The following is a 14,562-nucleotide window of genomic DNA, read 5'->3' on the forward strand; positions in this document are numbered from 1 at the left end:
TTTATTATTTTATTTAACTACATTTTAAAACATGAATTAAAGGGGGGGTGAAATGCTCATTTTCACTCAATCTCCTGTTAATCTTGAGTACCTATAGAGTAGTATTGCATCCTTCATATCTCCAAAAAGTCTTTAGTTTTATTATATATATAAAAGAAAGATAGGCTGTACCGAGTCTTTCCGGAAAAAAACGAGCGGCTGGAGGCGGGCCGTGTGGGCGGAGCTAAAGCTGTGCTAACGCGCCGAGCTAACAACACACAGAGACATTTGAAGCAGTTTTACTCACTGCCCGGTTCCAACGCACGACTGCGAACCTTTATCATTGTGACTGCTCGATCCTTAAGCATTAGACGATCTGCAAATCCGTCGATCTGGGCTTTGTTTATAAAACAAGCATCGTCGAAATGCAGGGAACAAACAGTCTTGCACAACCTCCGTTGATGCTCTGAAAAAACAAACTCCATCCACTGGTCCCTTAACGCTGGGTTCTTTGGGAATCTGTGCAGGGTTGTCTTGCCCTGGCAACCAAAACCCCACTTCTTTGGTGACACTGACTTCCCTAAAGCCGAGCATAGCGCTTTGATGGGCGTACTGCTTTCGCTCTCTTGCTCTGGTCTACGGTTGCGCGCGCGCGCGCCCGCGTCCTTCCGGAGAAGTGCCCTTAGGACCCATATGAGGAAATTCCGCCCCAGCTGACGTCACACATGCCCATACTCGAAAAAAACTTTCCGAAACTTGTGACAAACCGGAAGGAGCATTTTTGGCACAGAAATACTCCTTCAAACGTACAATTTAATTTTTGAAACTTTGTCCATGTTTAGCATGGGAATCCAACTCTTTAACAGTGTAAAAAACTCAGTATGCATGAAATAGCATTTCACCCCCCCTTTACATAAACAGTTTTAAACATGACTGTATTATTCAATTTTAAAATAATTTATTAACTTGATATTTTAAATACATTTTAAAACATGAATTAAATGAAAAAAAAAATGCTTGAATAATATTTATACATATTAAATTATACATATTAGAAATGTATAATTAATATTGTCAAATCCAGTATTTATTTCAATGACTTGATCAATTAAGACTATATGATGTTTTTTTTTCTCCATCTAATTTAGAAATATTTTGTTTTTCTAGTAGTGCTAGATACTAATAAGACTAATAAGACTTACTTAAAATCCCAAACAATTTCTGACACATTCAAGCACATTTAAATAAATAAATATAATGTACCTCTTCAGTCAGTCAGTAGTATATAGTAAATTAATAATTAATAACTTTTTTACAACAAAAATGAAACACTCAACTTATTTAAGCTGGACTATAACACTATTTTCTTCTGGAAACAAACTTTGTTGCATTATTTTCCTGTTATCTCTGTAAAGCTGCTTTGAAACAATCTGTATTGTAAAAAGCACTATAAAAATAAAGGTGACTTGACTTGACTATAGTAATGTTTCTTTTTAAAGGGGTCATATAATGGTACATGCACTTTTACAAGTTGATTGCACTGAAATGTCTGTTGGCAGTGCCTGTACACAACCATCCTATCATGATAAAAATCCATCCAGTGGTTTTGTTTTAATCTCCTTATATGTTTGACCATCTCTGAAATCAAGCCGTTCGATATTGTGACGTCATAAGATCGCACGCCCCTCCCGCTATTGTGATTGACAGCCGTGTTTCAACACAAGACCCGCCCTGAGCAAGCTGTGACAGCCGTCGTCATAGTAGTCCGCCATTGTTGATATGCTGGAGCAGAATGGCATCTAAGCGATTGTGGTGTTCTGTTCTTAGATGTAATAAGGAACACAGCAGTCATTTGGATGTTCCTAAATCCGAGCCGTTGAAGAAGCAGTGGCTGAGTTTTGTTTTTGAGATATGCCCAAAGGATTGACGCGGGGATTCCCTCACGGGGATTCCCCACGATCGTCTGTGCTTTCATGTTTGCGCGAATCATTTCACACCAGACAGCTTCACAAATGAGAAAAAAACGGATCGGTACCAACGTGTTCCTGCTGAACCTCCAGAAGATGTGAGTGTAATGTTTTATTAACCTTTATATTAGTATTTATATTAATCTTTGCGAAATTTGCAAACCTTGCTGCAGGCTTCACGATGAATGCATCTAAGGTTTACACTCAGGGTACATTACGGTATGTTTTCTATGTATGACGTTCTCAATATAATTCATAATCCCACGTTTATAAAGAACAACACGTGGTTATTGTGTGAGAAACGGTGTACCCACAGAACAGAGGGGCGGGGTGAGCAAAGCTCATTATCATTTAAAGACACATGCACTGAAACGGCGTGCTGAAAACAGAGCTGTTTTTGACCAGGTAAAATTCGTGTTTTCTTACAATACTAATGAGAATTTTTAATTAAAGTATATTACAAACTTTTAATTTAGACCCTAAAGAATCATATTAGCTTGTACAAAAATGGCATTATATGACCCCTTTAAAGGATTCAAATTTATGTATTTATTAAATTGATTAAATCTTTTAATCTATATGAAGCATTGAGTTATGGCGTGAGGACAGGTGGTTTTAGGTTATTTGGCTTCACACAGTATCCTTACTGAAAGATGAATACATTTCTTTCCAGCCTACAGCTTTCAGGGTTTGGATCTGAGTCACATCTAAACAGCCAGAAGTGATGATTAAAAGATACATTAATGCTTACACACAAGTGTTCAGTCCTACCAACCCTCCTCTCAAGTCTCAAATCATATGCAGGAGTGGGCGTCTGAGAGGGGCTTGAGCAACTGATTAAAACACTGTGAGGAGTGGAGGCTTCCAGAATGTGATGACGAATCTGTCAGGCAGAAATGTGTGGCAGTCGAGAGACTAAACTGTGACCTCAAACCCATTTAAAGTCAGAACAGCAATGAACATAAGGATGATCAAAGAAAACATGAGCATGACTAGGTAAAAAAAGAAAAAAATAGAAACCTGTAGGAACAGGCTACATATATTTGATAAAAAATCAAAGTAGAAACAATAATATTGTAAAATATTACAATTTCAAAATAACTGTTTTATATACATTTCAAAATGCAGTTTGTTTCTTTGAAATAAGGATTTTTTTTTAGCAACATTACTCCAATCTTCAGTCACATGATCCTTTAGAAATCATTTTAATATGCTGATTTGCTGCTCAAGGAACGTTTCCTATCATAAAACAGTGTTGTGCTGCTTAATATTTTTGTTGTTTTTAGAATTCTTCGATCCATAGAAAAAGCGTGTATTTAAATCTTTCGAAACATTTTAAATGTCTTCACTGTCACTTTTAATCAATTTAATGCATCCAAAAAACTGACCTGAAACTTTTGAACAGTAGTATATGGATTAACAAACATTTCAAAATGTTTATTTTTAGGTGAACTATACCTTTAAAAAGCAAAGTAAGTCAGCTGAATTTATTATGGGCGTAGAGAGATCAAAGTATATCAGTGCAAATAGTATAACATCACTGGGGTCAGTTATTTCAGCTGTGAGTGACATACACCAAAGTAAAGCTGAAGACGGACGAGAAGAGAATAATAAAAACGATTAACCCGAATCAGTACAGTTTTATGAGCCTGAACGCGGTTGACTGAGTTAATATTGTCACGTCCAAGAAATATTGGACACGGTCTGGTTCAGTTCTATGAAAACATTAGTCTAGTTTGACTGACAACGCAAAGAAATGATGCAAGCTACGCCACACAGGATGTGATGCTTGCATGGTGTGAGTCACACCTGGTCTGGGACCATGTGAACTTCTGTTGAAGTATGGGAAATTTTTAGAGAAATATACCCTCCGAGGATGAGGAGGGTGGTCCACCGAAAAGCAGATTATAAATTAAAAAGAGACACAGCTGAGAATTTTTCCCATTAGACGTTATAGGATCAAAGCTGTGACGACAGGAGATGACGACCGACTTCAAACCAAAAGAATTGCCCCCAGACTTAACCGCAAGCTCTTCTGGGAAGTTTAGTGATGCAGTGTGTGTGTGTGTATATACTGTAAAACACCTTTGTTTTCTTCCATGACAACTCATAATGAGAGAATTCAGCAAGAGGAATTGCAGTGATTTAGGGCTTTGTTTAGCCCACAATTACCTGATCCCGAGAATAAGGCTGGCTTCCCGTCTGCTCATCTTCTGCTCAAATCCACCTTTGTAATATGCAGAAAATGACTAGGAAAGAAAAGAAAATGTTGAAAGCAACGGTCCAGATTTAAAGTTAAGCCCCATCAACAGCATATCTGTGGTGTATTGTTGATTACTAGGAGAAAAAAGGTGTTTTCCTCAGTTTTAAACTGTTAGAATTGAAATAGACAAGGGCAGGCAGTTAACATACATACAGTATTCAAAGTGTCACAATACTTCAACCTTACTGACATGAAACTTGGACGATAGAATCACTTGTAAAGTTATACCCAATCTTTCAATTTGGTTGTCGTGATACACACAATGAGACACGATGGAGGTATCTGTACAGCACAGACATTACGCCGGTAATCCGTAATCAGAATTTCATTCACCCAGAAAAGTGGTCCCAGCTGAAAATGATTTCACCAACTATACAGATCAAGTTATAAACAGGGTTTAACTGAATAACTCATCTAAGTGCTTTAACAAAAATATAAGAGTCAAGATTAATTTCTGTAGTAATCAACATTATGCCTCAAATGCTGTGAATAGTATACTGAACCCATGACGTTCCTTTAATCACAACACGAGATGACTGATGTGCACAGTAATGTATAATCATTCTCAATATTGATGGCAACCACGTTGTTTTGGCTCAGCTAAAAGCCTCATGATCAGCACTTTCACCTTATTATGTGAAAATGGAGATTTTAGGGATTTGAGAAGATTGACCCCATAATTATCCAAATTCCAAAACTAAAGGTGCGTTCACGCCAGAATTACCGTAATTACTGAGTAGAAAAGCGCGCGCGTCCTCGTTGAACTCGTAGTTCCAATTCGCAAATTTTCAGAGAGTCCCGACTTGTACCGCCTGATCGCTGCAACATCAACAGGAAACACTCAAAATGGCAGCAGCTTCAGCAGTAAAATGTAGTCATTTTAGTAAAATGCAGATATTTTTGATATCACTATTGTTAATGTCTTATAATATTTCATCAATGATGTAAGTATAATCTGAAAATATACAAAATATTTTTACTGTTTACTGTTGATAGCACTGAATGTACCACAAAATCAACATTAAAATATATGTTTATTAACAAGGCATTTGCATCATTTGCTATATTGTGGTTTTGCCAACTGATTCCTCAAATTAAACAATACCCAGATTAATTTGTGTTATCATAGAACTATGCATAATTCAGAGTCCAAGGACGTGAAAAGGTCTGAGAAGAACATCCCAGGATGTCTTCTAATAATTACAGTAATTATGACATAGCGTGAACGCATCAAGCGGCCCAAATTTGAGTGTTAAGACCATGAAGTTTCATGTGTTTGGAGGAGGTTTAGGCTGTATTCTTCATTCAAACTCAATATGTTGTTACAGTAAAGAAAGAGAATGTTTCTGTTTCCATTTTCTTCATAGATTTTTCACTTTGGGACTTTCACACTTGAAATATTTAACGCTGCCTCATTCTAAACCCAGTGAATGGAATCCTGGGTTATCCCGCTTCACGTTTCACAATGCTCATAATATACCCGGGGTTAAAAATTAATCTGCGGTATTCTTAAGACGTTTCACACTTTACATTCCTAAACACTGGGTTACGTTCTTATTTGCATATTTGCGGTGTCAATGTCAATGACTGGACGAACGCCGCACACAATCTTTGCCATAAAGGATTTAGCTTTGCGCGTCCGCATGTTATTATTACATTTTATATATGTATATAAACTAAGCTATCAAGTTTTTCCTGAATAGACTTTTTGGACAATAAAAGTAAAATATAACTTCTTCACTCCAATTGGCACGTTTTCCATCGCCATTTGCCATTTTTCCCCTCAAAAGCTGACTCACTGTCCAAAGCATGTGAATATGTGTCACACGATTGGCTGTCTGTTGCTAAGCATCTAGTCATAACATATTAATACCGCACTGTTTCGAGCTGCACAAGTTTGGCACCGCAATGAGGGGTTAAAAGTGGGGTTTAGCACAACGATAACCGGGGTTAAGCACAGTGTGAAAAGCCATATTTAGTATTTCCAGCACATACTTAAAATTTAAAGGAGCATTTCACCTGAAAATTCTTTCAATAAAATGATACATTATTTTTCTCGACATCATTCAAAACCCATATGTTGTTGTCTATTAACTGAAACCAAAAAAATAAACGAATGAAGAATCTTCACAAAGCTAAAGCACTATAAGCCGTTTACCAAAGAACAAAAGGGCCTAACAAAATAAAATATCCCATTAATGCATCATAAAAGTAGTCCATATGATTACATATCTTCTTAAGCATTAAAATAGGTTTGTATGAGGAAAAGACCAAAAAAAAGTCATTTCTGGACAAGAACAGTCCTGAGTGATGATATAAACTGTGGTTCAATAGACAAGAGCTTTGAAAAGATTCTTCAATAATGTCAACTTTTGTGTTCTACGGCAAAAATAACAGCACACGGGTTTGGAACTCACGCACTGATTGATGTTGAGTAAACAATGTCAGAATTTTCTCTGTTTTTCGCTGAACGATCTCTTTACTAAAGATGCCATAACAGGATAACATCGGTCTGTGGCTCCATCAGAAATCGTACATCCTGCAGGATTTCGGGCAAAGTTCACAACTGAGTAAAAACATGTGTATGTTTAGACCGCGATGGAGACCAGAATGTTCAGTCCAATCTCAGCCCAAAACATGTCACTTAATCACACTCATCCGTTATGTGATTCACAGAAAAATGAAATCATTTGATTAATAACTGTAATAATGATCTATTACAAGAGTGCTCAGTCGCGAATCTGCGAAAGCCACTGAGATTATAGAAAGTTTCACAGAGTACACAGGTGGACAGGTTGAGTCAAAGCGCTGGGAACCAGCCCCAACCACACATCTCTAGAGATTAAGAAAAATCAGGTTCATAGACTCCACCAAAAACCAGACGCACAGCGTGAACTATGGCAAGAGCCAGTAAGACAAGATGAATCAGTCCTTCGCCCTACAGCAGGAGGTTTAACATGCCAAAAACGCACACAAAAACAAGTGCCTCAAGATGTGGAAATGAACATGGAAATATCCAAATTTCATTCCCACAAATCATCGTTTTCTGAAACAGAATCTGTGTTTAAAAAATGAATATGTTGTGCTGGATCTCTTCAAATGGGAATACTGATTCATAGGGTGTTCGAGAGCAATCCCACAACAAAATCATTAGCTTATGCATGCTAAAAAATGTTTGGTTTGTTTCTGACGCTTACCGTAGTGGGTAACTTCTTGGCAGCTTCCGTGATAACCTGACCCAGAGGCCTCCATAAATGGAATGCATATCGACCTAAAAGCCAATGTAATAAGAGAAAAAAAGGATTAATGGGTTGAAAAGTGTGCCAGACAATTTACAAAGTTAATTTCCAGGGTTAACAAAGTTGGTTTAAGGGTGAAACCAAGGACAAAACCACATTTTAGTCGTATTCAATATGTGTTAAAGGTGAGGACGCCTTTCAACTTCCCTTGGTATTTACTTGGTCAGGGTGCTGGTGAACTGCCAGCGGTTGTGGTTCAACTGTGAAGCAACACACTGCAAGTCAGCAGCACTCAATGAAATGAACATATAATGCCTCTGAACATCCAGCATTCAATAAAAAAGCCGAGAAAGGCCGTTAAGCGGCTCATTTAATGCAACCAAATTGTAGGTGAAGAATTTATAAAAAATCATTAGAGTTATACATCATGGGAACTATTCAGGATTTTCATTTCATCAAATTCTGAGGAGTTTATTGTTGAGAGGAAAACGTTATTTTGCTTCTCAGCAAAAAAAAAAAAAAAAGCATTTGAGGCTCCCTCCACTGTAATCCGAAGCCCTGCCTCTGAACGAATCAGACCACACACCACCTCAGCTTTTGGCAGAAGTGCTGCCCCCTCGATGTACTGAAATGGGAATTAGCCCCCTTCCTCAAAGCGACCACAAGTGCTATTCCATCCTGACCTCACACAGCTATGGGTGGAAGACTTGGCGACTAACAATGATTAACTATCCAAGCAGCAGTAGGGAGGACGGCAGAGACACCTGCCAGAAAAGAATCAAACGTAAACATGCTGATGACGAAGTCGCTTTAATTATTTGGCCACATGCGGCCATTTAAAGACCCTTTGATTTCTCTAATGCCAGAGGCCACATTGACCTCATTAACCAGGGCGAGCTTCATCTGGGGGCTTGAACAAACACTCACAGTAAGAGCGGCTTAACCATCTCCCTCATCAACGCAGCCATCATCTCGAGTGCTTCCAATCCTTTAGAATCACATCATAAATATCTGTGGTCAGCTTTAACATACACAAGGAAAGTTTAGCTAAATATTTTAAGACGACAAAATAGGAAAAAACTTTTATTGCATTTTACAATGGCTACTCTATCCCGCTGCGAACCACAACATGAGGGATTTTAGCTAGCAAACATCCTGCCTAGAAACATACTCTGCGCCAGAACGCAAACACAAAACTTTCGCCAACACGGCGTTTCAAGAGTGCTGATATTCGGTCCAACAGCACTGAGACTTTTCGCTGTTAGTGTAACTCCACTTGTCTGTGTTTGCACATTCAAGACAGACTGTCAATCACTGGGAAGTTTTCACTCATTCATTCAATCACACTTTCATTCGTGATAGAAACTAGTGTCTTTTTGAGTTACCGGTAAGTCATTTAATTATTCACTCAACTAATTTATTCAAACAGTGAATAAATCGGGATCGTAAAAAAAGACTGGGGCTCATCACCACTAATTGTGCAGATTATTTCATATTGTACGCACAGGAGAACTTATGAAAAATGTCTGCCTAATTAACAACACATTTTGACTATTTCAAATGATTGACCACATGCCTGAGGTTAATAATAATTAGCATAAAACACACAGCCAAGTGTGTAGGGGTGTGGCGATATTAAAACATGACAATCATTCTCATCTAGGTGAAAAGCAGTCTCGCAATATCAGCATGTGGGAGTTGATTTGTGTCTTTTACAACTTATGATGATTAATACTAACGGAAAAAAATAACGGAAGTGGTGCATGCCACGGACGAGAATCCATGAATCAGACCATTTTCTAAGGCTTTATGATATTAAGACCATTTAAAAATTAAAAATAAAGCATAGTGCTATTGTGAATCACAAATACTTTGATTCAATTAAATAAATATGCACTGTTGCACTGTTATAATTTACATGTGTGGAGAAGATTGGTTAACAAACTCCATCTCTAGATATGCTGTGAGTTTGGGTTGCTTATAACGTTCATCTGGGTACGCAATGTGTGCCATTTCATCAAATTTGTAGCATAATCTTTTATAGACATACGCCAAGACAGGAGAATACATCAATATGTTTCTAAATATGCAAATTGTTGTCCATCGCGATTTCAAAATAAAAGTTTAAACCCTCGATCTGAGTTTGCATGTTTTGATGTCCACATCTTCTTGTTCAAGAAATTACAGGGGCTGTTGCATTTCTTTCATAAAGAAGTAGCCACATAATAAAGATTAAGTAGACATTTGAATTAAATGTTGTTTGGCCAATATTAAACAAGGATTTAATCGTGCTGTACACAACAACACTTACAGGCCACTCTGCAGGCATTTGTTATAATACACATTGTACAGAAGTTCATTATTGTTTATAGTATAACTATGTATTTTAACAGTGTTGTTAAGTAAAACCATATTATTATTTTCTATTTTTACTTTATTTTAATGAATTATGTGACACCTATTGTCACCCTCTGGTATATTTGATCAGGGGTTCATCCTACAGCAAGATAATGACCCAAAACATACTTCCAGGCTATGTCAGAACTACCTTAGAAGAAAAGAACAAGAGGGTAGGCTTCAAGTCATGGAATAGCCAGCACAGTCTCCAAACTTTAATCCCATCGAGCTGGTTTGGGATGAACTGGACAGAAAGATGAAAGCAAAGCAACCTACAAGTGCAACACAAGTTTGTGGGAACTTTTGCAACAGTGTTGGGAAGAACTTTCCAAAAAATATTTGATTGTATCTGGAAAGGTGGCTACTTTGATGAGTTGAAAATTTAGATTTAGATTTAATTTTGTTAAACAAAATTATTGCATGATTTCTTTTTTTATGTCCAATTGTTTATTTGTTCTGTGCTTTAATTTCAGAGTAAATTGATACATTAAACTGCATACATTTCAGTAAAAACTGGAAAAATGGAGGTGTTCTGAAACTTTTGAATGGTAATGTATGTGTATTTTAAGTATGTGTATTTTAAGTCATTTTAAAGGCTATTGTTCACTTAGGTCTGTATTTATTACCATATTACCATATAGACCCTTTAATATTGACCCAGATAACACACACCTCTCATTAACCAGTTGTGCATAATGTATGTGCATTTTTATACAGAGAAATCTTGCAGCTCAGGCTATGATCACTATTCTTACTCTTTCACTACATATGATGAAATACATGAGATTAAATACAATGTATAAAATTCATCTTAATTTCTTTCTTCTGCTGAACACAAAGAAAGATAATTTCTTTGATAATCGGTAATCAGACAGTTGATGGACCCCATTGACTTCCATAGTAGGAAAAAAATACTATGAAAGTCAATGGGGTCCATCAACTGTCTGGTTACCGACATTCTTCAAAATATCTTCTTTTGTGATCAGCAGAAGAAAGAAATTCATACAGGTTTGAAACAACTTGAGGGTGAGTAAATGATAACAGAAATTTTTATTATGAAGTTAACTAATCCTTTAAAATAAGTTTAGACCTTGCATTTTTTGTTGCTGGTTTTTTTTTTTTTTTTGGTTCACTGACCTGTGAATGGCCTCTAATTTGTCACGTAACTAACGCTGTCAACAGCTTGAAAATACTTATTGCAAGCAATCCAGGCAATAAAATCCAGGCAATCCAGTCTCCCCTGGAGTAACCTGAGGTTAAGAACTTCCTCAAAAGCACAATGGTAATCAATCATCAGTTTGAACCAGTTAACCTTTGGTTCCCATCCCAGAGCTTTAACCACTAAGCTATACCACACATATTATATGAATGCATGGCTTCTCCATGTGACTGTGCAACATGTGGTTTAATGACAAAGGAATCTCCAAATGAGCGCATACACTGGGGTCAAAGCGGCTGTGCTCACCTGCAAACCCTGCCGCAGCAACACCCAGTCCCACTGCCATCAGAGTGCCGGCCTGAAACACACACAAACATTTCATCACTATGACAATTAACAAACACAGGACCAGTATTTGTAGAGAAACATTTTAAGTGTTGCCATATAATTATATTGGACAGACATTACATGGTTTTCCCATTGTAGATGATCAAAAATGCAAAAAAATCCATAGACTAGACTTCCACTGGAAATGTCTGACTCTTCAGAGATTTAAAATTACGTCCACCAAACTCACCACAGACCCATAGACTGAATGAGTCTGACTCATGAATCATCATCATTACATGATGATTCATGAATTAAAGCTGCAAATGTTAAACAGCTAAAATGTAAATACACAAGCCCTTTAAGCTTCATTCTTCTGACGGTCTATCTATATTTAACGGTACCTATCTGATGGACTATCTATCTATCTATCTGACATTTTATTTATCTATCTATCTGACAGTTTATCTATCTATCTGTCTGACGGTCTATCTATCTGACAGTTATCTATGATCTATCCATCTATCTTACGTTTATCAATCTATCTATTTATCTTACATCTATCTATCTGACGGTGCATCTATCTAGCAATCTATCTGATGGTTTATCTATCTATCTATCTATCTATCTATCTATCTGACGTTTTAACTATCTATTTATATATGTGTCTGTCTGTATGTCTGTCTGTCAGTATATCTGTCTATCTATCTATCTGATGGATGGTAAATCTATCAGACAGTTTATATGGAACATCCTAGTAATTGCCTAGCAATGCCCTAGCAACCACCGAACAAACAATTTGTATCCATAAGGTGTATAGCCTATAGCATTTAAACTTCAAATTTATTTTAATGTTTAAACACGACTTTGACAAGGTTGGCTCGAAAAACTTAATGTTTAACTTTCATGTTCTTTTATGGATCGACAAGGTATTAAATTGTACTTAGAACTTCTAGTGGGCCATAAAGTGTTTGTCATAAACTCACAATGGCTGATGTATAAAATATAGAATGTAAAGGCTTCACAATGAGTAATACTTCGTGGCTAATAATTATTTCCCATCTTCCAACAACCGATATTGAGCTACTTTCATTATACTATAATGATATAACATATAACTATAATGATATTGAAAAGAAAAAGATAAACGTCTTAATATAAATGCTTGAGTTTCAGAAGTGATCAGCAAGGTCACTCATATGATGCGCACAGATTGAACTCTTGTTATGAGACAGGTGGTTCAGCCATTATATGGTAAAACAGTGTAACTGCTCCGGACTCTCCAGCGCGACATTTACTCACAAGGCGTTTGTCAATATCTGTCTCACTCTGCACGGTGGATTTTGGTGTATATTCAGCATGTCTCATGAAGTCCCCGTCCATCGCTACACTACCGGAGCTCGCCATGCTTGTGACAGCCACAGCTACGGAAACACCAAAGGGACCAAGTTCATGCTGCAGCGCGGTCTCGCGATTCTAAAACAGAGGTTTTAAAACAGTTCTAAAACAGTTTTATATGTGCCTTAAACTTCCAAACCATAATGTAAACCCTAAGCATTATATTTATTTATCATGGGTTTTGCATGTATTATGTTGCATAATGGATAATGGTATTTATAGCGGGGAATCCCTCACAGAAAGAGACTTGCCAACCCTGTCACAACCAGCTCTGCCATTGCCAGTGATCAGCTGCTGCGGTTTGTCACAGATACGCGACAGAATTTAGTAGCATGAATAACTATACACATCTAAATCGTAATAACGCAAGAAGCGTGGGATATAGAGGAAATACAATAAATCAAAGGAGCAATATGACGGACAGCGAGCAAACGAGTGAATATGAACGTGAGAACTCCTCACCTGGACCGCAAAACCCTCAGCCTCAGAATCAGCCAACACAGTGAGTACAGCTAAAGCAAAGTAGGCCTATTAGTCAAGTGAAATTTCACGAATGTTTACGTTTGAGTCGAGACATAAAAAAAAGGAAAAAGAAAATGTATACATATATAAAAATAATCATTTTACATTTAAAACACATTTACATTTTAAACGTTTTATAAACATTCAAATGTATCGTTATTTCGATATTTATTTCGGCATTCTGGGGATTAAATCGTACATTTATTTGCATAGCTTCTTTGTTTGCCAACAACTAGCCTAGCCTACTTAAGTTTCACTTTCGTTTCCGTCCAAACAATCAGGAGAAACGAAACTTCCAGACATCTGATACTCACTCTTAGAAAAAAGGGTTCAATGGGGTATAAAGTATAACTATAGGGTTCTTTACTAAATATTAAGAAACCCTTTAGCAAAAAGGTTATAGACCTTTAGAATTAAACACTTTAAATTATTGCATAATACACTTTTTATTTCAATGTTTTCTAGTGTTGTTACGAGCTGTGTAACCTATACAATTTTATTAAAATAAGAAATGAATTAAAACAAAATGTATTAATTAAAACTCCCTAAAATAATCACATGAAGGAACCCCTAAAAGGTTCTATATATGAAGCACCTGACGGAACCCTTTAAGGTTCTCCTTTAAGGTATTGTCCCTGAAGGGTTGTTCGGCATACAGGAATAGTATAACACTAAAACATTCTAAACATTGTAAAACTAAAACCATTGTAAAATAGGCCTATAAAGCAATACCTATTAAAATAACCTTAAAAAACACAACAACCCTCTGGTACACAGTACCGGTTTCCAAAATGTATATAGGCCTACATGTTTTTAAATAAATGTCTTTATTTAATGTCTCAACTAAACTTGATCATGTCATCTCGGCCATCATTATAACACCTGTTTCTAGCCATTATAAATGTACACCTATTGTATATGAAGCACATCTAAAATGGTTTCTTAAAAGGGGGGGTTAAATGCTATTTCATGCATACTGAGTTTTTTACACTGTTAAAGAGTTGGATTCCCATGCTAAACATGGACAAAGTTTAAAAAATAAAGTTGTACGTTTGAAGGAGTATTTCTGTGGCAAAAATACTCCTTCCGGTTTGTCACAAGTTTCGGAAAGTTTTTTTCGAGTATTGGCCTGTGTGACGTCAGATGGGGCGGAATTTCCTTATACGGGTCCTTAGGACACTTCTCCCGGAAGGGCATGCGCGCACCCGTAGACCAGAGCGAGAGAGCGAAAGCAGTACGCCCATCAAAGCGCTGTGCTCGGCTTTAGGGAAGTATTTGCCGGATTTGCAGATCGTCTAATGCTTAAGGATG

At 37.0% G+C, this 14,562-nt stretch overlaps 2 protein-coding genes across 2 annotated transcripts in view; one reads left to right on the forward strand and one right to left on the reverse strand.

Moving 5' to 3' along the window:
* Positions 1-13,518, reverse strand: part of dnajc15 (DnaJ (Hsp40) homolog, subfamily C, member 15) — a 26,441-nt gene extending 12,923 nt beyond the window's left edge. The window contains exons 1-5 of the mRNA XM_081369579.1: positions 13,192-13,518; positions 12,634-12,755; positions 11,311-11,362; positions 7,407-7,480; positions 4,119-4,195 (exon numbers count right to left, since the gene is read on the reverse strand). Of these exons, the coding sequence (XP_081225705.1) occupies positions 4,119-4,195; positions 7,407-7,480; positions 11,311-11,362; positions 12,634-12,738 (308 nt within the window). The 5' untranslated portion in view covers positions 12,739-12,755; positions 13,192-13,518. The remainder of the gene's footprint in view (positions 1-4,118; positions 4,196-7,406; positions 7,481-11,310; positions 11,363-12,633; positions 12,756-13,191) is intronic.
* The window catches only part of epsti1 (epithelial stromal interaction 1), a 26,100-nt gene continuing 24,274 nt past the window's right edge, over positions 12,737-14,562 (forward strand). Inside the window, exon 1 of the mRNA XM_081369578.1 lies at positions 12,737-13,231. Coding sequence (XP_081225704.1) covers positions 13,062-13,231 — 170 coding nt within the window. The 5' untranslated portion in view covers positions 12,737-13,061. The remainder of the gene's footprint in view (positions 13,232-14,562) is intronic.

The sequence above is a fragment of the Scardinius erythrophthalmus genome (genome assembly GCF_964197995.2).
Source record: "Scardinius erythrophthalmus genome assembly, chromosome: 6".
Taxonomy (NCBI): Eukaryota; Metazoa; Chordata; class Actinopteri; order Cypriniformes; family Leuciscidae; genus Scardinius; species Scardinius erythrophthalmus.